We start from the raw sequence: 11,589 nt of genomic DNA on the forward strand, positions 1-11,589 counted from the left end.
CTTCTGTCCTGTTCACTCGGTGCCAGCCCCTGTATGCCGGCTGCTGTACTGCACTACTGTACTTTTTGAGGTTCTCTAAGATTAAAAATGTTTTCTGTATTTTTAGTGTCTGGTTTTTTATGTATTATTTGTGTGAAAAGTATTATAGATCTATTATGGCACAGTACTACACAGACAATTGCATCGTCGACTTAAAAAAAAAACAGTCACCAACTAAAAGTTGACAGTTATGTTTTATTCGGTGGGAATTCTTAGGACTTCAAGCCTGGGAGGCAGCATCTCAAATGACACTGAGAGAACTGCTCTGAGGAGGCAAGGGGACGACCCAGGTCATACAGAGGTTTTGCAACAAAGGGCAGGTAGTCAGAACATCAAATGATTATTGTTATTTAAGGAAAACCAGATATTCCAAGTGAAGGAATTCAGCGCTTTTTTATGCATGGGAAGACACAAGATGACCACATGACCTCATTACCACACTGATGTTTTAGTTATAAGGAAAGCCGAAACAGCCAAAGGGCCACCTAAGAGGCTACACCTGGGAGCAGCTGTGATTTGGTCAAAGTTATTACCATGTAAATTTACACCACATAATACCAGTGTGTTGGGTTTCAATGTGGGCACTTTCTGCCCTGGAATGAGATTTATAAACTTTCCTCTTGGCTTTGAAAGGGAAAAAAAAAAAAAAAAAAGGCTCTGTTAAAGGTCCTCTGAAAAGTCCTTCTCAAGAATATTAAGTGGCTCACATGGGCATGTACAACAATTCTTCAAATGTCACAGCCACTGCCCAGCACCCCTCATGCCTTCAGGCCTTAGACTTGCACTGTACAGGATGGCAGCAAGTAGACACCGGTGGCTATTTAAATGGAAATTGATTTAAATTCAGTGAGCTTAAATAGTCACTCATGTTTTGGTGATCTCTGAGTAAGATCTGTACCTGAGTTAACAGAATCTTATGAGAATCAATTTCCTGGTTATTGGGAGTATGCTGGGCCTTCCCAGGTGGCTCAGTGGTAAAAACAAAAACAAAAACCCTGCCTGCCAGTGCAGGAGACACAGGTTCAATCTCTGGGTCAGGGAGATCCCCTGGAGAAGAAAATGGAAACCCACTCAGTATTCTTGCCTGGGAAACCCTATGGACAAAGGAGCCTGGCAGGCTACAGTCCAGGGGGTCGCAAAGAATCGGACAGGACTGAGCATGCACGCAAGTACATGGTGCCAGGAAGGCTAAGATGGTATCCATGGCAGGGAGCTGGGTGAAGGGTACATGGGAAAGCTCTGTGCTAATCTTTGCAACTTCTTGTGAGTCTAAAGGACTGCAAACTAAAAAGTTACACCCCTCCAAAAAAAATAATGTCCACAGGGGCACTAACCAGGTTTCAAACACTCAAAGGAACCACAGGGGCCTGGTGCTAAGATACTGGACCACCTAGATGCACAGTGTTTCTGCAGAGATGCTATTGGACGGCGCTGTCCGAAACCCGGCGTCCACTGGACCGGGTTCCCTCCCATTCCAGCTCTGGAGCCCTCGTTGGCCTCCTCGCGGCCCTACACCCCACCCTCACCCATCCGGGTGCACGCTCTGATGCTGCAGCAGGTTGCTGGGATGCGCGAAGCCCTTGCCACAGAGACCACACTTGTAGGGCGTGTCTCCCGTGTGCAGCCTCTCGTGGACTGCGCGGTAGTTCAGGTCCTTGAAGTGCCTGGGGCAGAAGCGACAGGCGTGGGGGCGCACGGGGCTGTGCACCCGGCGATGCTGCAGGAGCAGCGAGGGCCTGGAGAAGGCTTTGCCGCAGGCGTCGCAGGGGTAGGGCCGCTCGCCTGTGTGCGTGCGCCGGTGGATGGCAAGGTAGGACGATTGCTTGAAAGCCTTGCCGCACGTGGCGCACCGGTAGGGCCGCTCCCCCGAATGCACGCGGCGGTGAGAGGCCAGCGCGTTGGACTGCTTGAAGGCCTTGGCGCACAGCGGGCACACGAAGGGCCGATCGCCCGTGTGCACACGCTCGTGCACCCGCAGGCTGTGACTGTGGGTGAAGCGCTTGCCGCACACCCCGCACGCGTGCGGCTTGTCTACGCAGTGCTGCCGCCGGTGGAGAAGCAGGGCCGGCCCTGCCGCGAAGGCCTTGCCGCAGTCCGGGCAGGGGAAGGGCCTCGAGGGAGCGTGCAGCGGCTCGTGGCGATGCAGCTCGTAGGGGGTCTTGAAGCGCTTTGGGCAGGACTGGCAGGGGAAGGGACGCTCGCCCGTGTGGATGCGGCGGTGCTCCTAGGGACGGGGAGAGCATAGGGAGTGAGGACACGCATCTCTGCACGACACTCCTCTCCAGACAGATTCACCCCTAGTCCTCGTAGGTCTCTGGGAAAGAGACTAGGTTAAAGTATACATTTGTTGTGGTTTAGTTGCTGATTCACGCCCGACTCTTTGGCGACCCCATGGACTGTAGCCCGCACGCTCCTCTGTCCATGGGATTTCCCAGGCAAGCATACTGGAGCGGGTTGCCATTCCCTTCTCCAGGGGCTCTTTCTTCCCAACCCAACTGAACTCCCGCCTCCTGTTTGGCAGGTGAATTCTTTCCCACTGAGCCATCAGGGAAGCCCATGAAGGTACACATACCAATTGTTTAAGCATTTTTAAAAACTACAAATCAAACTATCAAATAAAATAGGTTCTTCCTTCTCCTTAACAAATAGACCTTCACCATGATCTAGAAGCCTAGGTTCGAATTCACAATTTTTGGAATCCTCAGAATTGCACACTAGAACTTGGTGGCCCAGGTCAGCTGGCAGGGGCTTCTCAGGCCTCAGGGGATATTGCACCCACAGATGGACAGCCCTGCCCAGATGCCCAAGCCTCCCTGCCTCCCTTCCAGGCTAGAGGGTTATTCCTGCTAGAGGGGGGCAAAGTGCACCTGGGGATGGTGGATCTGGAGAGAGCCCTGGAAGCAGCCTTAGGGCTCCTTGGGCAAAGAATTTCAGGGTCCCTGGACTCAATGGACGTCAGTTTGAGCAAACTCCGGAAGATAGTGAAGGACGGGGAAGCCTGGCGTGCTGCACTCCATGGAGTCGCAGAGTCAGACGCGACGAGCAGCTGAACAACATCTGGTTCAACACCCTGCCCCGCCCCTTTCTACAGGCCCCGCCCATCTCTGGACACCTCACCCATCCCCGTTCAGCCCTACCCCTTTTCTGCAGGCCCCGCCTCCTTTGGCCCCGCCCCGCGGACCGCACCTGTAGGTTGCTGGCTCGCTTGAAGCGCTTGCCGCAGGCGTCGCAGCCGTGCGGCCGCTCGTCGCTGTGCACCAGCCGGTGACTCTTGCAGTCCGAGTGGCGTTTGAAGGCGGCCGCGCACAGACCACAGCGGAAGGGCCGCGCGACCGTGTGCACCACCTCGTGGCTCAGCAGCTCCCACGCGCGCTTGAAGGCCTTCCCGCAGGCGGCGCAGCTGAATCGCCTGGGCCGTGCCAGCCCCTCCCAGCCCTCAGAGCCGGCGCCGAGCAAGCCTGGCCCCCTCTTCTCGGAGCGCTCCTCCACGGAACCGTCGGGCACCAGGCGCGCGGTCGAGTACGCCCCGTGCTCGTCGATGAGCTGCACCAGGGTCCCCGACTCCGCCTCGGCTCCTCCGGGCGCCTGGGAGAGGTGGAGAGAGGGCACAGTCCTAGGGTCATCCGCCCCCTCTCCCCCGATTCCACAGCTGCCTAGGCATGGCCATGGCTTGAAACTGCAACTGTCTGATCTGCAAAATGGGCAGATAACGGGACCTCCCTCCTGGAGCGGCGGCGATGCGGATCAAACGGGTTATGATTGAAGTCCTGTCCCCTCACTCCACGCCTGGCCCTTCTGATACCTTCATCTGAGGAAAAGACAGCTTCTTCCCTTCCAAGTGCTCGGGGCAAAAACCTGCCACCTCTTTCTCACACACCTTCATCTAATCCCTTATTAAGCCTGTTGGCGCCAACTTGAAAATACATCCAGAATCGGACCACATCTCATCACCTCCACAGACAGCACCCTCTTATGAGCCCAATCACCTCTTGCCCGTGCGGCGTGCTCAGTCGTGTCCGACTCTTTGTGACCCTATGGACCGTAGCCCGCCAGGCTTCTCTGTCCATGGGATTCTCCTGGCAAGAATACTGGAGTGGGTTGCCGTGCCCTCCTCCAAGGGATCTTCCCGACCCAGGGATCGAACTCGCGTCTCTTATGTCTTCTGCACTCGCAGGCGGGCTCTTTACCGCTGGTGCCACCTGGGAAGCCCCATCTCTTGCCCGGGTTACTGCAATTGTCTGCTCTCTCGAATCCCTGCCTCAAACCCCAATCCCCAGGTCTGTTCCCCACGCGGCCGCCAGAGGGCGCCTGTTAACACCTACGTGAGCTCACGTCGGTTCTCCGCTCAGTGCCCTGAAGAGTCCTCACCAAGACCCAGGAGGCCCTGCACGACCCGCCTGCGTTCCCCCTTTGACCTCATCTCTCCTGTCTCCCCTAGGCCCACCAGGCTCTGGCCACACCCAAAGCCTCCTCAAGGGAGTTGGTGCCTGGGACCCTTTTCCCCTCCCTCACCTTGATCGAGTCTTTGGTCTAATGTCACTTCCCCCCGAGACCTTTCCTTCTCATCAAGCCAGGAGGTGATAGACCTGGGGATCAAACTCATAGCTGCTTGAACCTCTATGCAGACTGAGACCCAGCCCCTGCGGTGGGGTCTCACCTCTTCTTCTGGGTCCTCAGCATCCTCAGGGTGTGTCCTCAGGTGAGATGGATCAAACCCCAGACAGTCTGGGGGTTCTCCGGGATCCACTTCTCCATCTCCCGGCTTCATGAGGTGGAGTCTATCCCTGATCAGCTCTTGGGCTCTGGGTGCTGAAGGGAGGGTGAGGCAGGCCTGCTACAGGTCAACTCCTAGTGGTGAGGAGGCAAAGGGGGCTGAGGAAGAAAGAAGGGAGGTGACAGGGAGGGTTTTCTCCACGCCGCTGGTGTTGAAAGGGAGAACTCAGAGTTCTCATGTGCTTTTGGCGGGGGGGGGGGGGGGGGGGTGGAGGCGCGTGGCAAGGAAGGCCTTTTCTCTCCAAGACCCTCCTCGGAACAACGGCAGACATTCCCATGGCCTCCTCCACCAGCTACACACTGTACTCTCCCTCGCCACAGCCCTGAAACCGGTGTCTTCGCCCAGCCTAGCTCCCGGGCCTCCCTGCTTCCAGTCTCTCCTCTCCAGTCCATTTCGCACACGGCCCCAGGCAGGTCTTTCTACACCCAGAGCTGATCTTGCCTGTCTCCGGCTCACAACCCGCCCATGGCTCCGCAGTACCGTGGGACGGCGTCAGGCCCCTCAGCCTGACCGTCCAGGCCCCTCTGATATGTCCCCCGCATCCTCTCCAGCATCACTCTCCATATGTTTGCCCGCGGACCTTACATTCCATAACTGGCAGACCCTCCTTCTGCAAGTAGGTCCTTGACTCTTCCGTCAATAGGGCGTTTGCACCTGTTGTTCACCCACATCTCAGAGCCTCTGTTCTCTGTCAGAATTCAACTCCTGCCTCGAAGCACAATTCAAACCTGTTACCTGCACATCCATTCACCCTGACCCTCCCCATTCATACACGCAGAGGTCACTCCCAAACATTGCCCAAATTTCTCCAAACAATGGTCTCTCCCAACCATTCATTCCCCTCATTCGGACACACAATGAACTCGCCCACCCCAACTCCCACCTTCGCACCCAATAAACTCGCCCATCCAGAGGCCCCGCCTGCTTTTTTTGACAAAGGTCTTCCGGGCCCCGCCCCCTTGACACAGTCTCCTGAAGGCCTCCCCGCTCCTCCTCCGTATGGTCCCCCTTTTCCCCCTCCCCCCATTTTTTCTTGACCTGGGAAACAAGGGTCTCGTCTGCTGAATGGTCCCTACTACCCCACCCCTCTGCTGGAAACTTGGTATGTCCTGGAGTGGTGGAAGAGAACGAGAATCGGGCGAGACCATTACCCGAGCGGGGAGGGGTGCGAAATATAAAGGGAGTCCCTTCAACTAGGACTGAGCGGACCTCGGGCTCCCCCAGTGCCTTTCAGATTCGACCCGTATCTTCCCAAACTTCGTCGGCTCACCTTTCGGTTCAGGTATATTGCGGATTCACAGGAGTCTGCATCCACAATAGGAATGGAGGCAGCGGCCCATCCCCCACCCGAATGCGCATGCGCAGTGCATTTCTGGCACAGTGGCTAGTTTTTATCTGGAGATTAACAAGGGGTTTTTCTCTCCCTCAGTAACTTCACTGCTGCTAAGTCACTTCAGTCGTGTCCGACTCTGTGCGACACCATAGACGACAGCCCACCCGGCTCTGCCGTCCCTGGGATTCTTCAGGCAAGAACACTGGAGTGGGTTGCCATTTCCTTCTCCATTGCGTGAAAGTGAAGTCGCTCAGTCGCGTCCGACTCGTAGCGACCCCATGGACTGCAGCCTACCAGGCTCCTCCATCCATGGGATTTTCTAGGCAAGAGTACTGGAGTGGCTTGCCATTGCCTTCTCCGAGTAACTTCACTAATCTCCACTTAACATCAAACCACTGCTTCAGTCTCTCAAAAAGAAACGGGGAGGGCAGATATATAGTAATAACCAATTACTGATGTGCTTAACATCCGCTAAATAAAAGCACAGCATTCTCATTTTTCAAAACAGCCGTGGTGCATTACTATTAGCCCCATTTTCCACATGAAGAAACTGAGGCTCACATAGAAGGAGCCTCAACAAATGCGTGACAGCCGTATTGGTGGCCTGCTGTGTATGACTCCATTCAGACATTCTTTGCTAAAATGAGAGCCATTGAAAGTGCAGGGGTGGAGGTTGAGCAGGGAACTACCCTCCTCTCTGCTGTGTGTCCTTAGGAAAGTCACTGAACCTCTATGATTTAATTTCCCCAGCTGGAAAGCCATCACGATAGCCACCTCCTTGAGTGTTTGGGGTGATCTTGTAGGTAAACCACCTGGCACAATGAGGGCTGATTAAATATCGGCATGGGGGCAGGCACAGGATTTTGATGAGGGAAGAAGGCCAACTGTGAAGAGAGGTCTGTACTATCTACACAGAGAAGAGTTACTGCTACCCTTTCTTTACTACAAAGAACACAGGCCCACAGTCTCAAATGGCCTTCTTCAGCAGACTGGGTTTCAAACCATATTTTTGGAACCCTAGGGTTCTTCCCGGGTTCATGAGACCAAGCTTGGGGGTGGAGCAAGGGGGCAGGACCCTGTGTATACCAACTCCTGCTTTAACTTCAGTGATAATTTTGATGATGACAGGCAGTCTTCCAAACATATTGCATGTATTATTCCTTAGTTATTCTTCAAACTTATCAGATGGATACTACTATTATTTCCATTTACAGATGAGGAGACTGAGGCACTGGGCATTTAATAATCCTGCAAATAGCAATGAGTTCCAGGGAACATCCCAAGTCCTCCTCTACCACCCCCATATTTGTGTGTCTTTTTGTTTGTTTGCTTTGTTCATACATTTTCTTTTAAAAGTTTTTTATTTTTACTTTTCAGTTGGAGCACACATTCATTTTCTAATGTAACACTCATGTCCCAATTCCTTAACACTTGAATTCCTGGTATCAGTTCCTCTTCTATGTCCCCCAACTCTACCATGACTCTAACACTCCTAATCATCCCTGTAATACCACAGCTCTCAAATTCTGAATCGCCTCCATTCGTTTAATCAACAAAATTTATGGAGTGTCCCCTTTGTGCCAGGCACTCTTCTGGGCACTGGAATTTTTCATGGTAAATAGCACAAGACCTCCCCCTAGTGGGGAAGATGAGCAATTAAAAGATAAATGCTGCTGCTGCTGCTGCTAAGTCGCTTCAGTCGTGTCCGACTCTGTGCGACCCCAGAGACGGCAACAATATACTTTTTTAGATTCTGATAAAGCTTCTGTAAGAAATAATACAGGGAGATAGGATAGTTGCTGGTGGTAGGAAGAGGGTGGTGGGCTACTTTAAATAGGGCTGTCCAGGGCATCCTCTCCTGGGAGGCCTGAAAGGCAAAGAGTTGGATGAGCAATACAGGAAAGGGACTGGAAGGGGCAAACAATGAATTAAGCTGGTTCTGTTTTTGCAAAGGGATGGAGCCCGCTGTAGGTGAGGCAGGATGGCAAGTGATAAGAGATATGTCCGGACAGTCAGGAGTCAGGAAACTCCAGTTCCCTTTAACATCCCAGTTCACCCTGTATATCCGCGCCGGCCAACAGAACTTTCTTTGATAATGGAAATGTTCTACATCATCAGTGTCCAAAACAGTATTTGCAATGGAGTGAGTGTGGCTGAAGAACTGAATTTTTAATTATATTTCACTGTAAGTTAGCCACATGCGGGTACCTGCTACAATATTGGACAACCTAGCTGTACAGTGTGAGCCGCTCAGTCATGTCGAACTCTTGTGATCCCATGGACTGTCGCCTGCCAGGTTCCTCTGTCCATGGAATTCTCCAGGCAAGAATCCTGGAGTGGGTAGCCATTCTCTTCTCCAGGGGATCTTCCCGACCCGAGAAGGGGATCCAACCCGGGTCTCCTGCACTGCAGGCAGATTCTTCACCGTTTGAGCCACCAGTGAAGCCCATACAACTTCTGATTACACCTCAACATCAAACTCTTCCTGTAACTCCCCCCCCCCAATCCCAAACATTCCAGTGCTCCCTACAAGCCTCCACTCGTCTCTATAAGAATCCTGTAACAACCGCACAAACAACCCTATTCTCGTTCCGATCTTTTTACATAAGAATTCGTTAAAACAGTCCCACTCCCCTAGTATCTCATAACGCCCCCAATTTCACACCCGATTCCCCATCACACCCTCCGTTCCTCCGAGCATCTCAGTTAGTTCCTCGGGCTGTTATTCTATTTTCTCCCATGACAACCCTTAAATCCCTTCATCTCACCCCCATCTTCGTCTGCCCCAGGGTTGCCATGGCAACGCCAGTCTCTGATCTCTCTCTACCCGCAGTCCCCCGTAGCAACCCTCCGCGCACCTAGCCAGGCTCATTACTATGGAAACCGGAGCAGTCTCCTCCACCCACCTCACGGTGAGATGTTCTGAGACCCAGACCCTTTAGACCCGAGAGAGCCAGAAGAAACTAGGGGGCCCCACAATGCTCAGCGAGCAAAGGGTTCCCCCCCTCCCCCGCCCGCCCCCAACCTCACCCATTCTTCTGCTTCCATCCGACCCTGCGCCCGGAACCGCTCTAGTAAAACTCCGGGCGGCAGATTCTACTGCGCAGGCGCCCACGCTTAGCGGTCGGAGCTGGAGGCGCTCAGCTTGCCGGGAGTTGTAGTTTTCTGGCTGCTACAGCGGAGACACCGGTGGCCAATGGGTGAGCCGGATAAAAACAGTTACTGAAGCTGAGAATCTTCTGGCAGTCTCCAATGTCACCATAGCAACAATGAGGCATGATGAAGCACTAGCCCTGCAAGCCAGGCTGCCATTTTTATTCTTTCATCTTTCTTGTTCAGTGCTCACTTTGCGCTGGACACTGTTCTAAGCACTGGAGATACAGTGGGAAACAAAATAGAGCTTATACTTTGACGGGGAAAGATGGACTATTAATAACAAGGAGGAACACATTGTTAGAGCAAATCGATAGAGCAAACGGTATATTAATAGGTAATTGAAATGCTTTGGGAGAAGAGGGAATGCAGATTATGTGAGAACATCCGTACACACCCTAATTCATCTATTTCACAAAGCCCTGTGAGAGAGGTACCGCTGTCCCCAATCAGTAACAAACAGAGATTAAGCTACAGAAACAGAGATTAAGCAACAGAAGGGCACATGGCAAGGAGTGGAGCAGGGATGTTAACCAAGACCAGTGCTGACCTGGTAGAGATGTATGGCACAATTTCAGGCAGTGATAGCGCCTGTGAAAAATAGAGCAGAGAAAGGGGGTGGAATGGCTCTTTAAATGGACAGTTTAGGGATGGCTTTTAGAAGAAGGTGACATTTGAGCAGAGGCCTGAAGGGATTGTGCTGGGCATGTAGAGCGTGTAGAGGTCCAAGGGTCACTGAACTTTAGAGTTTTCTCTTGCCTTCCCCAAGGGAAAACTGTTACACACCCTGTTCCCTCTGCAGAGAATGCACTTCCCCATTTTTACCCTGTCAAATGCATCCTTCAAGATCTAGTTCTCTGAAGAAACTTTTGCTCTGTCCCGTTTTGCTGACCATAAACCTCTTCTTCCTCTGCACTCACATCCAATCCATTTGTCACAAGAAAGCTGCCAGGGGTAATTTTATTTCTGTACATCCAGTCGAGCCATTGGGTGTGTGTGTGTCATTCACTCAATCGTGTCAGATTCTTTTCGACCCCATGGACTGTAGCCCGCCAGGCTCCTCTGTCCATGGAATTCTCCAGGCAAGAATACTGGAGTGGATTGCCATTTCCTTCTCCAAGGGGATCTTCCCAACCCAGGGATCGAACCTGGATCTTCTGCATTGCAAGCAGATTCTTTACTGTCTGAACCACCAGGGGCGCCCCATCAAGCCATGCCCTTGTGTGAAAAAAAATTTTTTGTGAGATTTTACCCCATCTCTTTTTAAAAAATTAATTTATTTTGCTGCATCGCGGGGCACCGACTCTTTAGTTGTGCTGTCTGGGCTTTAGTGGTTGTGGCGTGTGGGCTTAGCTTCTCCTCAGCATGTGGGATCTTAGTTCCCCCAAACAGGGATGGAACCCACATCCCTGCATTGCAAAGCAGATTCTTAATAACTGGACCACCAGGGAGCACCCCCCCCCACCCCACATGAAAAACTGAATGGCTTCCCACTGCTCCCAGAATGAAGACTCATCTCCTGTTCCTCCTGTATGTTTAAGGTCCTGATGTCACTATCCACATCTCTGCCTTTCTCATACCCTGACCCTCTTCTACTGGCCCTTCTTCAATTTACAGTACAGCTGAGCTCTTTCCCTCCTAGGACTCTCCCTAACCCACGTCCAAGAATCTAAGTATAAAACAGTTAAGTGGGGAGGTTTGGGACATTGATGTGCACTGGACTGCGGTGGGGTTTGCCTGCTCAGAATTCTTACTGCCTCCTTTCTTGAACAACCCTCCCTCTTTGGAACTTCCCTGGTGGTCCAGTGGCTAAGACTCCATGCTCCCAATGCAGGGGCCTGGGTCCAATCCCTGGTCAGGGAACTAGATCCCGCATGCTGCAATGAAGACCCAGTGGAGCCAAATAAATAATAAATATAAAAATCCCCCAAACTCCTCAATCTTTGTGATCCTGTACATTCTGTCTGCCCCGTCGTCCTATTATAGGAATAAGCAGGTGTCCAGGCTGACTGATCAGAACAGTGATTCTCCGAGCATGGTCTTTAAACCAGGTGCGTCAGCATCATTAGACATGTAAATTCTCAGGCCCTTCCTCAGACCTACTCAATCAGAAATTCAGGGCGATGTCTATGTCTTAACAAGGTCTCTGGGTAATCAATTTCCTGAGGCTTGCTCAAGTTTTTGAGTAACACATAAACAAGAGACAATGAAAGACAAAAACAATCAATGCTTATCATTAAATAGCTTTGAAGTGTCATGGTTGTTACACAGTATTAATGCAACCATAGAT

At 52.1% G+C, this 11,589-nt stretch overlaps 1 protein-coding gene across 9 annotated transcripts; it reads right to left on the reverse strand.

Annotated features, from left to right (window-relative positions):
* Positions 1-214: 214 nt before the first annotated feature.
* On the reverse strand, positions 215-9,241 carry LOC113876267 (zinc finger protein 664-like). 9 transcript variants are annotated; one of them, XM_027515288.1, is made up of 5 exons: positions 6,084-6,319; positions 5,399-5,518; positions 4,697-4,911; positions 3,226-3,624; positions 215-2,263 (listed from the first exon to the last, which is right to left on the reverse strand). In XM_027515288.1, the coding sequence occupies exons 3-5, from the start codon at positions 4,805-4,807 to the stop codon at positions 1,562-1,564; spliced, it is 1,212 nt and encodes a 403-aa protein (XP_027371089.1). In that variant the 5' UTR covers positions 4,808-4,911; positions 5,399-5,518; positions 6,084-6,319; the 3' UTR covers positions 215-1,561. The 9 variants fall into 9 exon arrangements, with proteins under 9 accessions (XP_027371089.1, XP_027371088.1, XP_027371090.1 ...); XM_027515287.1 differs by having other exon boundaries at positions 5,399-5,522; XM_027515289.1 differs by lacking the exon at positions 6,084-6,319 and adding an exon at positions 5,852-6,076.
* Positions 9,242-11,589: the final 2,348 nt, after the last annotated feature.

Source organism: Bos indicus x Bos taurus, chromosome 18, assembly GCF_003369695.1.
Source record: "Bos indicus x Bos taurus breed Angus x Brahman F1 hybrid chromosome 18, Bos_hybrid_MaternalHap_v2.0, whole genome shotgun sequence".
In the NCBI taxonomy this organism is placed as follows: Eukaryota; Metazoa; Chordata; class Mammalia; order Artiodactyla; family Bovidae; genus Bos; species Bos indicus x Bos taurus.